This window comes from Hirundo rustica, chromosome 5, assembly GCF_015227805.2.
Source record: "Hirundo rustica isolate bHirRus1 chromosome 5, bHirRus1.pri.v3, whole genome shotgun sequence".
Taxonomy (NCBI): domain Eukaryota; kingdom Metazoa; phylum Chordata; class Aves; order Passeriformes; family Hirundinidae; genus Hirundo; species Hirundo rustica.
The window spans coordinates 58,086,709-58,104,447 of NC_053454.1; the positions used below are offsets into that span (position 1 = coordinate 58,086,709).

A 17,739-nucleotide genomic window follows, 5' to 3' on the forward strand; every position below is an offset into this window, starting at 1 on the left:
CATGAAACAGATAGTTTGTTAGATAATTCTGACAGCTGTAGTTTCACTAGATGATATTCCACTGTTATATACATTTTAATAAATTGGAACTAACTCAGCTGAAGCTACCTTTTTGTAGATGCATACAAATTTTTACAAGGACTGATTTGCTAATCCTCACAGCCAAATGCCGTTTCCATTTGAGTATAAAGTCTGGTATGGGATCAGACTCAGACTATTTAATTTCCTCCCTTAGCTTAGACACTTTGCCAAGGACATATTCTTTATCATCTGTTGCTACTCTTAGTAAGTGGTTGCAGAGGATGAGTGTTAGAAAACAGATGTATAGAGCCAGATTCTGATATTTGCTAACAAGAACTGCATCTATGTTCTATCACCATGAAAGCTCAAAGCAACTTGATTAAGTTAGGTTGGACAATGGAAGTTGGGCACGTTAACACAAACTTCCACATCAGCTAATGGTTGCTTTCGAGAATGGAAAGTCAGTAAATACGAAATAGTGTGCTGGCACAGATGGACTGCTTCTCTACAGGCAAGTTAATTCTTGCTTTAAAAAAGCTCCTGAAAGCTATCTTGTTTATAATTATTTTGGGTCCCTATGTATTCCATTCAATGACACAGAAAAGGTGGAGTCAATTGGTGGAGTGAATCCAGAGCTCCATTATTTTTAGTCATTGTTGACTTTCTGTCCCTGTTGCAGACTACAGCCTTAAGTTAGAACAGGATTCTTTTTTTTTTTTTTTTTTTTTTTTTTTTTTTTTTTTTTTTTTTTTTTTTTTGCTGTCAGGACAGTTCCCTGTGCTAACTACATCCTATTGTGAAACTCCCCTCATTATTACTGCCCTGGAGTGACTTGCCCTGCATTAAGGTTTAACTGTGCATGCCCAAGGGGAACAATGGCCACTCTCATGTGGAGAGGGTTTTAAGAGGCTGACAGAAAGCCAGCTATTCACCCTTTGCAGGAAGCTCACTTCGAAGTTGCCTCAGATGCCCCCAAGGCATTTTTAAACTCTAGATCACGGGTGATGGTAGTATGACTCTTTTTCTAAACAGTGCCTGAGTGTGACTAAGAGGAAGGATATTTTCCTGTCTGAGCTTTTACTCTTGCTTATGTCTTGGGCATAATGATTTTGATGAAGAAGTGGGTTGAAGAAGAAAAGTGAAGATATGGGTGTCATTTCACGTGTATACACCCTCTTCTTGCCTCCTCTGCACAGCCCATTGCATAGAACACTGATATCTACTAAGATATCTCCTAAGATAGAACAACATCTATCAATATCAATTATCTGGACCAACTCACACCAAGTGTATGAGACAAGCTGAGATTTTGCCACTAAAATAAAACCCTAAGAGCTTTATTGTATTAAGATATTTGCATAAAATGAAGTACAGCTGTGGTTGCTAATAACGAAGCAGAACAGTTCAGTATCAGCAACAGCAGGGACATTAAGGAACTGTCCTGGCACTCATCTTGACAGTGACTGCTTCCTACCTGCTTCATCTTGTCCCTTATGTTTCCTGCATTGCTTTTCACTCTTACAAAGGGCTGATGATACTCGCAGAACAGACACTTGTTATATTACAGGGCCATTTGAACACCTAATTTTCTGATCAACACCTAATTTCTAATTAAGTTAAAAGGAAGAGGGGAACAAAAGCACCCACTGATGTTCTCAGATCCAGACAAGACATCTTGCTGAAAGAAATGCTTTAAGCATGTTATAACTAGATAGGAGTGCAAAATATTTAAGTGTATGTATGTATACAAGTTGACAGCACATGCATGAGCAGTTGAAAATGAAAAAGGGGGAGAGGAGAGGAGCCACAACATCAAACAGAGAACAGGAAGTGACCTGGGGAAAAAAGTGAACATTTTAGACAGGGCTGGAGACAAGAGGGAAATAAACAGAAAAAAATGGAAAGTTAGCCAATTCTCACTCAGATTTTAGACTGAGAAATTAAATAACATGCATTATGCATGTATTTTATGTTAGGTCCCTGGCAGACATCCTATGTTTTCCAAGTATGGGGGAAATAAACCCTGCAGTACTTTCCCACTCTTAATTGTGGGGAGTTTGTGGCTAGACAAAGATCCTCTATATTACATAGCCCACAGAACACCCACCTGAAAAATTACTGCTACTAAAATTATAATTACTACCACTATTTTTCAAATCACTCCTACAGCAGTGAGTAAAGAGACTGAGTAATTGCAGGTTAATACACATTCAGCGAATTCTGATCTAATTACTGAGCTTTTTATGTTTTAGCTGAAAATGTTCATAAAATTATTCAGTTAGAAATTCCTTATTTGAGAGTTATTCGAATTGTAAACTGAAAAAAAAAAAAAAAATCAGTAAAATACATAAAGGACCCAAATCCTTACTGCTGTGCATAGTGATCTCCTCATGTGCAAAACAGATAAAACTCAAAGGAACCGGTACAAAAAGGCGAGAAAGGAAATAATTGGATTCACAGTTTGCAAACCATTGGTGGTCACTTACATAGTTAGAGAGGTAACATAAAACAAACTTCACATTTGCTCCTTGAAAAATATATACAGTGTACAATCCCTTGTTTGATAAGAGCATCAGTCAGTCAAGGATGGAGTAATACCTCGACCAGCTGACAGAAATGGTTGTAAAACTGCCAGCCTGTAGAAAGTAAACTTTGAACTGATTGTTAAATTTCCAAAGTTCACAACTACTTGAGCATTTATGTGAAAGGTTAAGTTTCTATGAATATTCCATCTGGTGATGAAAGCCAGAATTTGATATTTGGCAAAATGAAATATGACAGGATGACAAATTATTTAAAATTAAAATTGTATTTTAAGATGAATACTTGTGAGAAGATATGATACTGGATATTTCTTTCTTAACTCTCCCAGTAGAGTTTTATTTGTTTCGACGGTCTCAGAATTCCAATCTCAGAGACCTCCTCCCCGTCAGTGAATCACTGCCTCCCTCCTTTTTCACATTCTTGGAAGATAAGGATGCCTTTAGATGACATTTTTAATGTGGAACTCCAAGCTGTAGTTTGCTTTATTGTGCTCAAAGTATTCATACACTCATTTCTGTAGAGAAGATGCTCTGAGAGCCCGTCTGTAGTACATCTGTGACTGTGCTGTGCATGGCACTGCTGTAGATATCAAGGAAAAGCTTACCAGCCTGTTTTCTGCAGGGATGATGGCATGCCAGGCCCAGACACCTTCCAGTGGGATTGGGTAACAATGCTTGCTGAACTTTTTGTGAGGGGCTTAAGCCTGGATTTGCATTCAGGCATTGCCATTCCCCTGACACTGAGGCTACAGGGGATAGAATTCCCAAGTCTTCCATCTAGTTAATAAGCACACTTCCAAACTAAAAAGGGGTGTGATACAAGAAATCAGAAGAAAAGCTGTGAGTGTGAATCCACTGTTACTGTATTGGTTAAAGGAGGACTGAGAAAGCCTTTCAGTAATTAAATTTTCCTGATCTCTGTAGCCTAGGTCCTGTAGGTCCTCAAAAAATGTTTTTTTCCCATAAAAGCTCTTAATTCCATCCATCTTGGTTGGACTTGATGATCTCAAAAGGTCTTTTCCAACCTAGCTCATTCTGTGATGCTGTGATCTCAAAAATTCAAAATCCAGTGTTTCCCTTCTTAACATATTTTTTAAGCAGACAAAGAACCTTTCTTGACCTTTTTTATCCTCAACTAAAGAAGACTGTTTCATCAGTAGATTCCATGATATATCCATGTGGCACTGTCATTCCAAATGGGAAGGTGCTATTATTTTAGGGAAGTAAAATTAGCAGTTCAGAAGCTGTTACACCATTAATGACAGAGAGCTCTCTAGAATGAATTTCGGATTATTACAAGATCAAAAAATAATATTGGGTTTTCCCACTGATTCTGTCTTTGCTTAATTGTTAGAAATGCTAAGTAAGTAGTTTACTGTAGTCATTGTAGGACAGCAGTTAAATCTATCCCTGAAAATTTAATTTATGGACTGGATTGTACTCTGTATTCTACGCCTATCAGTCTTCTCTGAATAATTTTACAACCTTCTGACCAGAGCTGACAGAGAGATTGAGGTCTCAAAGCTAATAAATTTCTACAAGCTCATTGAAAACTGAGAGGCAAGTAAGAGGAGAAAGATCCTCTTCTGTTCACTGAACAGTGTAAACAGAACAAACGCATTTTTACTTCATCGAGAGTATTTTCCTGATCTTTCATTGCCTGGAAGCTGACAGCTTCACTTTGGATAGCGCTGCTGCTACAGCTGAGGTAGCTGAAGGAGTTGGATGCTTTGTGTCTGTTAGAATGGCTGTGCCCGGAAGCCTTTTTTTCCTCTGTTACGGCAGTTATTTAGTGAAAGATATAGTCTGTCCTCACAATCCTTGCCTACTTTAATTAGAAATCATTAGTGCAGTCCACCCAGCAGAATTCCACCCAATCCCACACCCAAGCAGAACAGGAGCAGCCGGCTCTCTGCCCTTTACCCCTTGATGTGCCCTGTTATGTCCTAGGTAAGCTGACAGCTGGCAGAGGCCCTGGAACAGGCAGAAAAAAACAAGCAATACAAGTCTCAGGTGTCAGCTTTAGGATTTTACTTGCCATATGACACTGACCCGTGATCTTTTAAGAAGGAAACTGCCGGCTGGAAACTAACGCCTGTCTCTTTCAGGTACAGAGCAGTTGCGTCCTGGAGCCGTGTTCAGGGGATCGGAATCCCGATGATCACTGCTATTGAAATTTTCTCCATTTGGCTTCTGTCCTTCATACTGGCCATCCCAGAAGCAATTGGCTTTGCCGTGGTACCTTTCAAATACAAGGATGCAAGTTATGTTACCTGCATGCTCAAACCCACAAACAATTTCATGCTGGTAAGTAACATCCTGTCTTGTCTATTTTGGAACCCACAGTACATGGGTTAGACAATTAAGGTACTGGATGATAGCAGAGTTTATTCATGCATTAAACTGCAAAATTAATCCTAATGCGTATTGGTGCAAAGAAGATTCTGTGTTCACAGAGACTTGTCCCTGCTTTCAGCCAGAGAGATTAAATGGGGCTTTACAGCATTTTCATTTCTTTGCTGCTGAGGATTCTTACTACAGACATTTGCAAGTCACACCTTCTTAAAGTATAATCAAGAGATGTACCAGGGTAGCCAGAGCAGTGAAAAGTTTTGAGTTTTGAGGTACAACACCTTGGAGCTTGTAAATGTCAAAACATATGTTTTACTGTGCTTAGTCATCCGTTTGTATGCAGCAGTCAGCTCTCTTGGCACATAAAGAAAAGGGTGGAGCCATGCTACACGCATTAAAGTCAAATAAAAAATAATCCTTTCGTTTACAAGAAATCATGACTACAATGCTGACAGACCCATACCTCCAGCTAGGTGCTTGTGCTGTGTTAGCTGCAATTAGAACCAGGAGCTCAGGAGCAAGAGGAGTGCCTGGGACACACCAGGCTGCTTTGGCACGTTTCCTAGCCTGCACCCTCTGTGCTCCTGCAGGCTAACAGCTCCCAGTACCCACATCAACTTCTGCAAAGCAGCTCAGGTGAGAAGTCACTACAGAATCAATAGATTATTGCATAGTGGTTTTCTACCTGGCCTTACAATGAGAAAATATCTTATTTTTTAAATTTCTGAATCCAAAGAAAGGCCAGGTACCATTCATCCAGTAATGAAAAAGAAAGAGTAACATTCAGATTTGTTGCAGAGCAGGCAGATAGCACCAGGTCTTAAGTCTTGAGAAAAACTTGGTGGTTTTTTTAATGGACTAGAATTTTTCATAATAGAGAATAAGTTTCTATTTTTTGAATGTCTGGTGCTTCTCCATTTATTGGAACAGAACGTAGAATTGGGAAGGATAGGGTAAAGTGGAACTGGGAATTTTAGAAAATAAAAAGTGTGGATGATTATTTTTTCACAGAAACATCCCCAACTTCGGTGGGGTTACACAGACTATAGGGGTGGCAAAAAGAGCATGAGATAATTGAAAGGGAAGACAAAAGGAATTCCCTAATTCCTTAATGCAGGTAAAGATGGAGTGGAATTTCCCAGAGCTTATTATATTTTTGTTTTTTAACTCCACAGCCTATATGACTGTAGATACTGTACTTATAAGACTGTGATTTATGAATGACACACTGCAGCAAAATTTCCCTTCTCTAATGGCTGTTTTTCTCCGCAAATGTGCCTGGACAATCCTCACTTCCTCTCTTCCTAAGAAAAAGAATAATTTTCCGTCTTCTCAAAAACATTATAGTTCAGGTCTTCCATAGGCATGCCAACTTTAATGATGACTGTTCTGTTCTTAATGTTCTAAGTAGAATAGCTCGGTTTGTTTTCCTAGCAGGAAGTAGTATCTCTTACTTCCTCAGTATAATTCAGAAGTGCCAATCTCCCCACAGCAGTTTGGTTTTTAAGGAAACAAACCAGCAATTATGTCCAAGCTGAGAGTAAATTTTGGATGTGTCAGTCAAAATGGAGAGCTCTGTGCTTCAATGTGTTGCAAGCAAGTACTAACATGACATTAAAGTGGAAATACCATTTTAACCTTAACTATAGTATTTACTACCACAAACACCACAACAAACAATTACTAAACTTCAGGAAGGATTTATTATTAGCTTTTGTTTTTAATAGGAGCTTTATTCATGCTTAAAACTATCTTTGAAAGATTTAGAAGATTCATGTTAGACCACGGTTCCCAAGAGGCTGAGTGCGCTAGGAAACTTGTTTAAAATGCACATTTCCTGTAGAAAACCAGTTCCATGTGGGCTTTCAAGACAAACAAAAGAATGTCTACTTCTCTTTAATCAAGCCATTTTTGTGCTTTGATGTAAGCTTTGTGAAACTCAGATTCCTCGATTAATCATTTACAGACGTTTTAGAGTAGGTTTTATTACTCCTCGAGGCCAACTCCTCATCCAGAAGTGATGTACTGGTCAGGGCTGTGACACAGACCTTTCGTGTGTTTTCCTGACCAGCAGGCAATGCTCATGGAGGCTGGAACACTGGTAGGACACAGAGTTTTCCTTGTAAACACGGAATGGATTCACGTAGTACACATTTTGTTGCGCTGCCCAGCCAATGAGATTCTAGCCTGACTTGGAGGAATTTGCCGTGGAAAAGATAATTGTCTCCATGTATTTGTAATCCTTTTCTCTGCAGAAGGAGCAGTAATTACATTTGCCCTCAGTGCAAACTCTTCAAATATGAGGCATATTGTTGTCTGGTTTTCTGCTGGCAAAAGCTCTGCTCCCAGAGGGGGAAATTCTGCCCCCAAGGAAAGTGCAGCTATGCAGGAGACTAGCCCCTCCTCAGGGAGGAGGCTAATGAGGGGGAGGAAACAAGTTAATCAACACAACACAGTGTCCAAGAGTGAGGTGGGATTGTGGCCTAGAAACCAGCAGCATAATCTAAACTAGGAAATTCTGTACGCAGCTGTGTTGGGGCAGAGGGAAAAAAATGAAAAGCCCACCCTTTTTCTGAGTAAGTCAACTTCCTAATGTAACTGAAGTAGATTTTTAAGGTAACATTATTAAACACCAGTATATGAATTGTATCAACATTTTTTTTTCATCTTTTGAAGTTTACTGCTGTTTGGTTTTAAAGGTAAACACGATGTCAAAAGTTTGACCTCTTCAAACACGATTCATAAAATCCTCAGGCATAAGAATTTTGACATTTGGTGTGGGAACTGTGATGTTACAAGAGCACATCCTCTAGGAACAAACAAGCTCGGGGAAAGAGTGACACATCCCTTTTAAACTAATAACCTAGACACAGGAAGTATTTGAAATGCCATATTTCAGTGCATACTTTTGGCTGAGCATAAAAGCTAAAAACCAAGATACCATATTTTCTGAAGTCTGAAAACACGATCCTCTACAGGAAAGAGCTATTTTAAATGTTTTCTCAAATGTACTATTTCCCACAATACACAAATGTATTAACTTACAGCACTGCTTACATCACAGCTAATACTTAAAATTACACAGAGCAGAGTACTGCTATTCTATCAATACCTCAGTGTCCTGATGTCACAAAAGGCAAATGGTGGAAATGGCAGTCAAGGGGTTAAAAGTAACTGTACCACTGGAAGCCATCCCTAAGCTTTGCACATATCAGACAAACACTTATAAAGCAGCTCCTATCTGCCCAGTACATAAGCAAACCAACTGCTAACCTTTTCACTGATAACAAAAGGTGATTAAACTTACAAGACATTTTGAATTTTCCTTTTTTGGCATCAGGACAGAAGCTGTAGAGGTAAATGGCATTTCCTGAGACAGGCTTTTAGTGAGATTCGTTATCTCAGACTGACACTGTCTACATTTTGGCATGCCTTTTTCATGCAGCTGTATTCCAGTTTTCATGAATGAATATAAATGTTCAGAAAGTAGAACAACAACAACAAAAAATCCAACCCAAGACAGATTGCATAAAAGGTACAGGCAGGCTATCTATAAATGTTTACGGTGCCACAATTCCTTTTTTGATGTTGGTCAAAAAGAGATCAACAATAAGCAGACAGATAGCAGCGTACCAACTGTCACGCTTTTCCAAGACCTTTCTGTGGTATTTTGCATTGAATTATAAGAAAATACCTGCTCTTTTCTTTCCCTTATCTACAGTTTTACAAAGATGCAAAGGATTGGTGGCTGTTTGGTTTCTATTTCTGCATGCCGCTGGCATGTACTGCCATCTTTTATACGCTAATGACTTGTGAAATGTTAAACAGAAGAAACAGCAACTTGAGAATTGCTCTGAGTGAACACCTGAAGCAGGTAAATATATTAGAAACACTAATGCTTGAAAATATTTCTCTTCTCTCTGTGGGTTACTTTAGAAATATTTCAAAGTGTACTTGAATACAGTAAACTACAGAAGTAGAAAGTGAGGATGTGGGTTATTTATGATGTTAAGGCATTCACATTTAAACCTGGAACAAAAGACTAAATCATTGTATAAAGAGGCATGGAAGACAGAATGCTCTGGAAACTAACCCTTTTCTTTCTTTTCTTATTCTGACAGTTGTGCCTTCCCTCTCTTTTACCTCAAATCTAAATGCTTTGAAATTTAACTACAAAGATTTGCCAAAAAATGTTTCTTTTTTTTGTAGCATAAAGATATGACTCCATGGATCCTCCCTCCTTTTGGCACTCTTTGATATGTAACTGTGGTTTCATATAAAAAGCAATTGTATTGCTTTTTTATATATTATAAAATAACCTATTTTAGAAAAGAGTGGATTTTGTTTCTCAGGGTTATTGCACTGTTGTAATACCACTGCTGTAGCTGCTTTGAAAAGAGCAACAGGAGAACAGAACAAACAAATGATCACAGAACAAAGTCACTCAGAGAACCGTCTCAGGTATCTTTGCTGGTTTGGCAGCGCTGGCTGATGTGTAACACTTAACTGAAATTTTAAAAACAATCTGGAGCTTTTCCCCTGGGTTAACATCAGTCCTTCAAATTCCACTCTTTCAACTTCCATGTTCACAGATGTGAATCCCTCAAAGCAGTGCTCTCTGCATCAGAGTGAATTCTCACAGAGCTTCCTTCTCTGCTGGTTCATGCCACATCAGGGCTGACTGAAAAATCCTCCCCTTATACAAATTCTCCAATTTTCCCTCATCAGGCCCTGCGACTGCAACGCAGTGTGTCCTAGGGCCACACACAGGCTACTCCACCCATTAGAACTAGAATGGTATGTACTAGGAGGTGGGAGAATCCACCCTTTCCCATCCTAAAATGCAATGCTCACCAAGCTTCTCAGACTGGCTGCTGCAGGAAGACTTTATGCCACAATTTACAAATGCTTGTCTTTTTAACTCTCTCCTTCCTTCCTTCCTTCCTTCCTTCCTTCCTTCCTTCCTTCCTTCCTTCCTTCCTTCCTTCCTTCCTTCCTTCCTTCCTTCCTTCCTTCCTTCCTTCCTTCCTTCCTTCCTTCCTTCCTTCCTTCCTTCCTTCCTTCCTTCCTTCCTTCCTTCCTTCCTTCCTTCCTTCCTTCCTTCCTTCCTTCCTTCCTTCCTTCCTTCCTTCCTTCCTTCCTTCCTTCCTTCCTTCCTTCCTTCCTTCCTTCCTTCCTTCCTTCCTTCCTTCCTTCCTTCCTTCCTTCCTTCCTTCCTTCCTTCCTTCCTTCCTTCCTTCCTTCCTTCCTTCCTTCCTTCCTTCCTTCCTTCCTTCCTTCCTTCCTTCCTTCCTTCCTTCCTTCCTTCCTTCCTTCCTTCCTTCCTTCCTTCCTTCCTTCCTTCCTTCCTTCCTTCCTTCCTTCCTTCCTTCCTTCCTTCCTTCCTTCCTTCCTTCCTTCCTTCCTTCCTTCCTTCCTTCCTTCCTTCCTTCCTTCCTTCCTTCCTTCCTTCCTTCCTTCCCTCCCTCCCTCCCTCCCTCCCTCCCTCCCTCCCTCCCTCCCTATATCCTTGTCCACATCAATGTCTAATCATGATTCTTCTCATATTTTGATAAAAGCTGCTATTATTAAAAAGAGGAAATGATAATAGTCATATTCAAAGTCTAAAAAGACTGTAATCACTCATTTGACTTCAAGTTCTTTCATGACAGAGCCTTGCAGTGCTTGTCACTGTTACATTACAGTGGAATCCTTACCCCTTCATATGCTTCTCTTTATCAAACCCATGCCTTCCAAACACTACTGCCAAAAATCCACTAAAACATCTGTAACTCTCTAGAGCCATATAAAATATCCATTAAATTGCAATTACTTCCTAAGCATTACAAGACTAAGCTGTAATGCTGACATTCCTAAAATGTTTGTAGAGGAACAATTTACCTGAGAACATCAAGATTTCATAGTAAGGATCACACAGCAAAATCAAGGTACTAGGCAGTATCCCTTTACAGAATAATATATCAGAGAGAATCCTGCAATAACCTAGCAATACCAAAATCTGTGTGCCCAGCTGCTCCAGCCTCAGTGATGAGCAGATTCTGTTGAGGACGGCCAGGATCAAGAACACGACAAACTGCATAACAAAAGAGTAGTATATCAAGGAGTCTGGAAGCTTCACTTTGGGAATCCTTTCATAATTTATCTATATTCCTGACTTTGCTGCCAACATTACTAACTACAGTCATCTGCTAGTATGAACTGGGCACTCAGTATATACACTCTTATCTTCTTTATCTAGCGCCGAGAAGTTGCCAAGACGGTTTTCTGTTTAGTCGTGATTTTTGCACTTTGCTGGTTCCCTCTCCATCTGAGCCGGATTTTGAAGAAAATGGTATACAATGAGAAAGACCCCAGCAGATGTGAGCTGCTCAGGTACTTCATTTTCTATGCCAATAGTTTATACTGAAATGACATTCTAAGCTGCATACTTGGAATTTCTATGAAGAATGTCACTGTGCAATGCAACTGTGGTGTTTATTAATTTTAAGCTGCACCCATTTTCAGCAGTTGTAGTTTTAATGGGGTAGCGTAATCTCAACAAATGTTGTCTGTCATCATTTCAATCACTTTGCTCTAGATTTTTTGATCATCTGTGAGACAGGTTATTATTGACATGGCATGGTACAAGATTAGATTTGGGGAGTTAGGTAAAAGAGAATTAGTTTGAGTGACAGAAGAGGCTGTAACCACAAGGAACATGGATGCTTCTGTCCCATATGAACTGTTTAAATGTTTTTCTTCCTCTTGCCTAGTTTCTTGCTGCCCTTGGATTATATCAGCATCAACCTGGCAACCATGAACTCTTGTATAAACCCCATAGCTCTGTATTTTGTGAGCAAGAAGTTTAAAAACTGTTTCCAGGTAAGCTTCTCTTGATAAGACTTTACGTACCGTTAAATAACTGTATTGAACCACTTGGCTGTTATCTGTTTTTAACAGCTGGAGAAGAGGCGTGCAAAGGAATGAAAGAATATAAATTGTGTGGTTTAGCAGCTAGCAGTTGACATAGCAAGCTGAAAGTTCACGTACCAAGCTGAAAGTGAAACTATCCACTTTATCTGAAATACTAAACCAATAAATAAGTTTGACATAGTCCTCATATGTGTAAACTGAGATAGACACGCTCTTGTAAATTTATCTGCACGTGACATGCACATGAAATAGCATTTGGTTGAACGATTTTCCACTCTCAATGACACCAAGCTGCCTGCATTAACCAATCTCATTAATGACTAAAATTTTCAGGCTTGAATACCAAATCAGGCACCTGAGTTGAGTTTGGCAGTTAAATATGCATTATGTCTTCTACCTGCATTTTCCAGTTCCTACACATGCAAATGTATTTTAAGGCAAATATAATTTCCTTGTGACAATGTGCCTCTGCGAGTCCCTCTCCACCTATTAAAGGCAACACAGGAGGCAAAAAATGGGAGTAAAGAAAGTAGTGAAATGGAAGACTGAAATAGCTTTATCTGCAACGGAAACCAAACCACTAAGCATTAAGTCTGAGAACAGGCAGAATCCCAACTACTGAGAAAAATGTAAGGAATTATTAGACTTAGGGAATACCTGTTTGTCTGTAGCCTGCTTCAGATTAACAAACTATTTTAAGGGAGCATTTTCACATGATAAGTAATGAGTCAGTTTCTATTCCTAACTGCAAAATGTTACACCTCAGTGTGTTCACTGACCCTTTTCGGAAACAATTTTGTCTTTTTCTAAGATGTAAGAAGAGACCTAAGTCACGGGCTGGGGAATTTTTCTTCTTTTCTCTTCCATGCTAAGCAGCATGATGTTCCCTAAGTTTATGAAGTACAATCATAAAGAGGGGGAAAAAATCAATCCAGCACCTAAAAATATCTATTGAATTCTCTTAGTTCTCAATCTATTTACCTTAGTCAAAGAAATTTCCCTTTTCATACTGTGAAGGTTTTTGTAAATAAGAGGCACAGGTTGGGTCTAATTCACTGCATTTGTGATGTTCAATCACAAGGATCATTTATGTCCTAGGATAAAAATTTCCCTGAATACAGCTAGCACTCCCTTCAGCTAGAATTATCTGTCATTTCTGAATGAAAAATATGGCTGGCAATCTGCATGGAACTGAGAGATTTGTCTTAACTTTTATTTATTTTTTTATCTGTCTATTTTTTATTCATTTTCAGTCATGTCTTTGCTGTTGCTGCTCCCAGTCTAAGAGTTTGGTGACTTCAGTGCCCATGAACGGAACAAGCATTCAATGGAAAAACCAAGAACTAAACAATCACAACCACACAGACCGAAGCAGCCATAAAGACAGCATAAACTGAAAATTAAGGATTCTCACACCATTTCAGAATGAAACAGGAAAAGTCACTACAAAGCTATCACAACAGGAAGCCCAGTGACTGTTCTATAATGAATTCAGACATGTGCACCATTGTACCAAATTCTAGAGGTGACTGAGTGGACGGAGTGAGTGTAACTGTGATGATCTGTGAACTGAGATCCACTGGATGGTAATTCTGCCTCTGAAAAGGATATTGATGCAATTTTGACACACACACACAAAAAAAACCCTGGCTTGAACTACACAGGTGGTTTTGCTGATCTGAAGCTGGCAGGAACTGTCCAGTATCTGTACTGGTACAATGCAATCTTTTTACCCGATTGTCACCTAGAATTAATCGTTCTGGAACTTTTGAGAAGATAGCAAAATGGAATCTATCTGTGACTATATTTTCCCCTTTGCCCATTTGTCCTTTAAGTTCTATTTCTGTGGTGGATAAAGTACCAGTTTATTTTGCATGTTGTTGTTTTTTTCTGTTTTTCAGGTTTATGTTGGAAAATGTTTTGGTCCATGCTAGCATTTACTTACTTATGCTGCAGTGGATCAAGATATTAACTGGGCAGTTCACATTTGTAGCACTTCGGTATTCAAATATAGGAAGAAACCATTTAAACAGCATCAACATTTGGCACTTAAGCACAGATTAATACCAAAAAAAGAGAGGTATTAATAATACAGTACTATACTGTGTTATTTATTCTAATGCTCTGTACAAAATAAACATAATTTGTATCAGCAAAAAGAATGGAAGATGCTCACAGACGGGCACTTTAAACTGTGTTTTTATTAACCTGACATGTTAATTCTTAAACTATATGAACCTTTTAATCTGTTTAGACTATAGCTGCATTAAATCTAAGTTGAAATGAGGGTCAGTGGAACATGGTGAAACATTGTTAAAGCTGTCCACAGCATTCTGAGACTACGGTTATTATCAGAGCAGCTATGTACTCTATTTTCACATTGTGAACATGAGGTTAGAGTCAGAGTGAATGTAGAAATGTGGAAATCCATAACAGCTGGATGTGCAGAAGGATATTTTGTACCTTATTTCTTACAGAGTTCTCTGTCTTACACAACACTCAAAGATTTTAATGGGGTTTAATAAGTTATCAGCATTGTTAACCATACAAATGCTATTAACAACATATAGAAACTATTATTTTCATATATGTAAACTGAAAATTTCCTTATTATTTCCATCCATTAAGGCTACATGGCAAGAGACTCCTGGTTTGCCTATAAAATTTTTTAAAAGGTAGCCATTCATTAAATGGTGGAACTCAGTAGTGTGGTGTCATATATAATACGTCTCATGCACAAATCTGTTAGGTAATTTATAGCATCTTTTGTGCTAGGCTAAGAAGCAGTAATCAAAATTCCACAGATTTTTAAATATCCTTTCATTTCCAGTGAAAGATGTAATCCTGCATAGGTTTATTTAAGAGGTCAAAATGCTAGTGCCTACAGTGACTTCTGCTGCACAAATTTCCCCAATGTTTACATTCACACAAATCTTCTGAAGTATATTTAAAAAAAGGTTCTTTAAACTGATTTGTGTATTTTTTGTGTGCTTTTGTCTCTGTGACATATATGCGTGTATAAATACATATAAATCTATGTTCATATGTTATAAAACTCAATACCGTATTCTGACAGTGCTCTGTGGTAGTGCCTAAGAGCATGGTATGGAATGAGACTTGGCTGAATTTTACTTAAAACATTTCATCGTCAAACTGTATCAGAAATCATAGTAAATGAGTGACAATGCTCTCCTTTGAGAAGACTGAGTTACTGAGTCTCTTTACATTCTGAAATCTCCCCTGCTGCTTTAACTGAATGTATCAAGGAGATGATAAAGGTAAACAGAAAAAAAGACATGAGGAATGGATTTAAGTCGTAAATTGCTCCTTCTTTATTTCAAGGCAGGAGAAAGTTTTGTGTGCATTCCCCTTTTCTGCTATTTGCCTGATGGCTAGATGAGCCAAAAAATTTCACACACCTGCAAACCAGTAATGTGATTGCTCAGAGACAATATTTCTACCTGTGTACAGAAGACAGTGAGCAATAGAAACAATCCATGTCAGTTTAGGGGTTTTAACTCCCACCAGAAAAGCCCCATCTACCTGAAAAAGTTTCAGACTGTGAAATGGGTCACTTTTATGTTTACAAGCACCGATGCAAACCACGAGTCATGAAAACTTAAAATGTTTCCCTCCAGCACTGACATTTCCAACATCTATTGCTTTCAACCCAAGAGCTGACTTTGTTATGTGGCAGAGATACATGAACTTGCACACAAAAAGCATCCTTTAAACCACATCAGCCAAGATGGAAAACCTATCTTCCTATTTCTCATAATGCTGACTGACCTTGGCAGCAGCACTAAAAAATACAAAACTTTTTAGCAAAATGAAAAGAAGAGGGTAAATTATCTAACAGAAGTGAAGAGTACTTTTTAGAATCCTGTAGAATTATTTTTGTCTGATTACTTAGGGATCAGAGCTTGCAAAAACTAACTGGTGACCCTCATTCCATTTTTCCAGCCTGTGGAAGGACAGACAGAGTTTAAATAACAGTGACAAGTGAGGTCCTGGGAGGTCTCAGACTCTTTTTTTGCCGTGTTGGCTTTTTTGTATTTTTACTGGTGGCTGCTGCTCTCACTCACAAACGAATTGTAAGAACAAAGGGTGTTGTGATGTGGCAGCTGCAATGAGGGGGTGAAAATGCTTCTGAAAACTTCCCAAGGTACTTTTTTCATTCTCTCCTTCCCACTGAGAATGGTAAAAATTCCTCCTGGTACAGTATCTACCCTCAATTGTGAAAAAGCTGTCTTTCAATAAGAACCAATCAACGTATTCCACAATTCTGCAGCAGCTGCTTTCTCTTTTACATCAGTACAGCTTTCCACAAGTATCCTTCCATTCTCTCCTGATGTTATAGATGTTTTTAATCCTGCTGTTTGCATTCACCTCAACTGAACCAAGCTTTTCTCTGCAGATAGCAGGGCATATTCCACAAGCTTCAGATTAACTTAATAAACTTTTTGTCTGATCATCATAATTGAAATACATTTAACTGTCACATTCACCTTTTTTTTGTGGACTTCAGAATTCCCAACTTCTGTCAGACCACTCAGTGTAAAATTTCATTGACAGCCTCATTTCTTAACTTAGTTTTAGAGTACATCTGTTCTCCTTGTTTTCAATGTGCATTTTTTTCAAACTACCTCACTAAACATTTCCTCTTTGGTATACTTTATATTATTTGCTTCAAGGAGACAGCATACATGGGTTTTCATTTATATCTATGTCTGTATTTATTCATTTACATAGAAACTCCATGCTTCAGACCTGACCTAGCCAGCTCCTGTGCATTAAAAAAAAGAACTTATAAAGTTCATCATAAATCTCACCTGAAGAAACCATTAACTTGGTTCTGAGAAAAGATACTTATGTTACTCTCACATCTGAATATGTTTATTTTTGATTTTAATACACTCAGTTTCAGGTGTTTACCTGTCTGAGCCTCCATCCTTCCAAACCAACTATCAACCCCCTGTCCAATTTCAATACATTTTACAGAACAGAGTTATCATCATTAGGAAGATACAGAGAATTTCACCAGAACTGCAGGATGGCAGGAAGAACAAAGTTCCAGTCGTGCTCTTTGCAGAAAATTTCTGAAATGTAATTTGGGCATAATAATAAATTCACTTGATAGGAAGATGTTATAAACATTATGGATGCAGAAAAAGCCTTGATCAGAGCATTCAACTTGTAAGACATCAGAGAATCAAACCACAACCCACAAATTCTGGGAAGCCAGTAAGTTCCCTTGCTTGTGGAATTGCTGCTGCTTTTTATTTTCCTGCCTCTCTTTCATAATTTACATATTTACTGCAATCTTGTTACTATATAATTTGATTCTGTGAAGCCTTATGGGTTTCAGTGTGTGAGAAGATGCGGTACAAATTCAAATTCTGCTGCATTTGTATGAACAGATGCCTGCTCAAAAGTCCCCGAGGCAAAGCGTGCATTTTCATTAGAAGAAACACCGGGACCGCATGCTAACATTGCCTTGCAAAGTTTCTTCCACACAATCAGTGCTGCAAAGTATTGTCTCAGCAAAGTATTCCTAATTTACACTCCTCACTCTTTCAACGACTAAATAAAGGCAATTCTCCGAAATCAGAGTAAAAGAAGACACATAAAAAGTTTACAGACCAGAAACAGCTCTCAATTTGCATAAAAGGGGGAAAAAAAAGACAGCAAACCCAGGCATGTTTAAAATGTGGCTCTAAAAGAAACCCAGCTTATCATTAGTCCAAGTGTGGGAAAGGAAGATATGAACTAAATAAAAAAATGTAGGCCATCTCCAGTTTCTCTAAAGGAAGATGAAATTAATTGACCTCTACTATCTCATCTAGAATCAGTTTTTCCCTTGTACAAGCACCACTGCCTCTGAACTGAGTTATCACTTGAGCCACAGCTT

General features: G+C 38.6%; 1 protein-coding gene across 1 annotated transcript in view; it reads left to right on the forward strand.

The window, feature by feature from the left end:
• The window catches only part of EDNRA (endothelin receptor type A), a 32,726-nt gene extending 17,787 nt beyond the window's left edge, over positions 1-14,939 (forward strand). Inside the window, exons 4-8 of the mRNA XM_040064521.2 lie at positions 4,673-4,871; positions 8,638-8,790; positions 11,155-11,288; positions 11,669-11,777; positions 13,082-14,939. Of these exons, the coding sequence (XP_039920455.1) occupies positions 4,673-4,871; positions 8,638-8,790; positions 11,155-11,288; positions 11,669-11,777; positions 13,082-13,225 (739 nt within the window). The 3' untranslated portion in view covers positions 13,226-14,939. The remainder of the gene's footprint in view (positions 1-4,672; positions 4,872-8,637; positions 8,791-11,154; positions 11,289-11,668; positions 11,778-13,081) is intronic.
• Positions 14,940-17,739: the final 2,800 nt, after the last annotated feature.